Here is a 3,268-nt window from a genome sequence, read left to right as displayed (position 1 = left end):
TCTTGAATGACCCAGGACCGTGCAAGCAGGAAATGAGGAATTGTGTGTGTGGTAGCTGACGGGGAGGAACAGAGTGGTAAAGCATTACCACAGCTACCAACCATGCCAGAGAAAAGCGCTTTAAGTGGCGGAAAACCTTAACTGGAGTCCCAGCTTCATAGGGGCATCCTCAGTCCCAAGCTGTCTCGATTTATTCATCTGTATAGCAGGGATAAATAGGGACTAACAGGGTTCAACAGCTGCCCTCGGCCCTAAGTGAAAATACTTTATAAACCGGCATGGCAGCTCATGCCTATAATCCCAGCACTTTGGGAGGCCCAGGAGTTCAAAACCAGCCTGGACAACATAGACCTCGTCTCCATTAAAAACAAAAGAAATGCCGGGCGCGGGGTCTCACGCCTGTAATTCCAGCACTTTGGGAGGCCAAGGCGGGTGGGTCACGAGGTCAGGAGCTCAAGACCATCCGGCCAAAACGGTGCAACCCCGTCTCCACTAAAAACACAAAAGCCGGGAGTGGTGGCGGGCGCCTTACAATCCCAGCTACTCGAGAGGCTGAGGCAGAGAATTGCTTGAACCCGGGAGGCGGAGGTTGCAGTGAGCCGAGATCGCGCCACTGCACTCTAGCCTGGGCGACAGAGCGAGACTCCGTCTCAAAAAATAAAAAAAAATAAAAAATAAAAAAAAAAACTTCGTAAAGAGCCCTCTCGCTCATTACCACCAGGGCCGCGCAGGGCGAGAGGTCTCCACTTCCCCTGGAAGGCAGGACCCACACCCTCCCCACTTGCTCGAGTTGTGGCTGCGGTTCGCGACTCCGCCCCACTTATCCGGCTTGTAGAAAAGTCCCACCTATCATCAATGATTCGTCTGAAACGAATAGGCGCCTGAGATATTCTCACATTTTATTGGTTAATGCTACTGTTTGTCTTCGGGCGGCGGCCTCTGAAAAATGTAGTTCCGGAGAACACGGAGTCTTTCCGCTTCCGGTGCTCAGTGGCTATACGAATACCCGTGTTTAGGGCGTGGACTTGGGCTTCTAGTGTCCTGTGGGAACGTTGCGTCCCCGCGGAGAACATGTCACAGGGCCGAGTCGTCCTTATTCTCAGGGCCTCGGCGGGCGGGAGTAGCTCTCACCTCGGGCCTGGGCCTCGAGCCACGGTCTGGCCGCCTCCAGCCCTGGCCCCGAGTCCCCGCGATCTGACCCTGAGGCAGGATACGCCCCTCGTGCTGGTGGCGCCCTATTCCCGCTGGCCGCTGAGCCTGGAGGGACGACGCTGGCCCTGTAGCCGCCGAGGCGCCCCTGTCCGCGGGGCCCGCTTTTGCCGCATAAAGATTGCAGAGAAAGTCGCCCGCGGAGCACAGTAACCTTCCAGTATAAGTCGCCCAGTCTGCAGTCGAAGGACTGAGCCACTGTTCATTTTCTTGCCTTAAACAGCTGCGTGACCTTGAACAAGTCCCTTGAGGTCTCTAAGCCATGATTGCCTCAGCTCTTAAGGGAGCTCAAGCCAGAGGATCTCTTAACTCTCCAACTCTACCATCCCGTGAGTCTATTTTTATTATCCTTTCTCTTAAAGCTTGCGACCTTCATCAGGGTAAATGTCCCTGTCTGGGCTAGAATTAGGATGCCAGCGCTGAGAAATCCTGAACGGTGCGCCCAAGGCTGAGGATCCAGTCAGAGGCGAGGGTAGTTGAGCAGTTGGAGTATTTGAATCTCTGACATTTAGAGACGACTCCACCCCGAAGCTGCTCTTCAAGGTGCGACTACCTGTGTGAGTCTGACTGGTACTAGACATTTACTGTGCAACACCCTGTAGTTCTGAAGACCAGTGGCTTGGGAGGGTGGGCAGTTTATTGTCGCATATATAATCTCCGTCAGCCCACCCACATTCGTCAGTGGATAATTGGCGTTTTCTCAGCTTTAAATTAATTGCTATGCAAACACAGCTTCAAGCTCCTCTACTTTTCAACCAGATCACTAGCCCTTGACTCCTCTTATCAAACTTCGGGAACTGCCACCCCACCAGTGACTCCACAGGCACCAGGGCATGCAGCAGGGCGCGGACAGGAAGACTCTCTTCTTCACCTCAAGCCTGCTGGGCTAACACTTGAGGTTTTTACTAGAGTTCACTTTGTAATGTATGTCTCTGACTCTAGAATTTCAAGAGAAGTTCCATTTAGTGACTCCTAAGTGGAAGTTCTGAGGTGGCTTCCCAGTGAGGTGATAGAAGAGGTTTGAGCTTCAGAGTGCAGTTGCAAGGCTCTTCTCTGACCTGAACAATGGCTGTAGCTGTGGACCAACAAATCCAGACTCCTTCAGTACGAGATCTCCAAACAGTTAAACTGGAAGAAGATTCCCACTGGGAGCAGGAAATTTCCCTTCAAGGGAATTACTCTGGACCCGAGACATCCTGCCAGAGCTTTTGGCATTTCCGTTACCAAGAAGCATCAGGACCCCGAGAGGCCCTCCTCCAGCTCCGGAAGCTCTGTTGTCAGTGGCTAAGGCTAGAGAAGTGTACAAAAGAGCAGATCCTGGAGTTGCTGGTCCTAGAACAGTTCCTGACTGTCCTCTCCCAGGAGATCCAGATCTGGGTCCCACAGCAGCATCCAGAGAGTGGAGAGGAGGCAGTGGCACTGGTGAAAGACTTGCAGAAAGAACCTGGAAGACAGAGGCTGGAGGTGAAATATAAAAACATAGTTCTGAGCAGTTAAAATAGAGGTATGTGAGAGACAGAGCTGCCTTGGGTTGCTAGCAGTGTGGGCGATGTGTAGTACTTCATTATTTGTGTTAAACTGGAATTTGCTTATTTCGTGGTCATGGTAGCTGCAACTTTCCTTCCAAGTTGAGGCTGACTCTTCAGAGAATGCACAACACTGGCTGCTCTGAGTGTCCGTCCCTGCCATTGAATAAGAAAATTGCTTAAAATGGCATGAGCCTCACTCTGATCAGGGAGGAGCACATATGACAGGGATCTCTTTTTGGAGAACAACTCTCATTCTGCAGCAGCCAGCTAGAGGCAAGCGGCTTCCGTGGCCTTTATCGACATTATTGAGCCTATTGCAAAACACCTGAATTATCCTATGTCTTTTTGCCTAGGGGTTGGCAAGGCAGGTAGGAGCAGTCCCCAGAGAGCTGGGTGGCCAGGATGCAGTGGTCCATGGCTTTATCTCCATAAAGCCTTCCACATGGCCACCCTCTTTACTGCTGTTGCAGGCTTTTGCATTAGACTGGCTTTTTCTTTTTTTTTTTTGAGACGGAGTCTTGCTCTGTCGC

The 3,268-nt window shown here is 51.7% G+C and overlaps 1 protein-coding gene across 1 annotated transcript in view; it reads left to right on the top strand.

Moving 5' to 3' along the window:
* The first annotated feature begins 1,938 nt into the window (after nt 1-1,938).
* LOC105525445 (putative SCAN domain-containing protein SCAND2P) overlaps nt 1,939-3,268 on the top strand; it is a 2,756-nt gene continuing 1,426 nt past the window's right edge. The window contains exon 1 of the mRNA XM_011961066.1: nt 1,939-2,673. Within this exon, the coding sequence (XP_011816456.1) occupies nt 2,275-2,673 (399 nt within the window). The 5' untranslated portion in view covers nt 1,939-2,274. The remainder of the gene's footprint in view (nt 2,674-3,268) is intronic.

This window comes from Colobus angolensis, unplaced genomic scaffold, assembly GCF_000951035.1.
Source record: "Colobus angolensis palliatus isolate OR3802 unplaced genomic scaffold, Cang.pa_1.0 Scaffold534, whole genome shotgun sequence".
Lineage (NCBI taxonomy): Eukaryota > Metazoa > Chordata > Mammalia > Primates > Cercopithecidae > Colobus > Colobus angolensis.
Note: the sequence above shows the minus strand (reverse complement) of the source record. Positions and strands in the feature narration are given on the sequence as shown.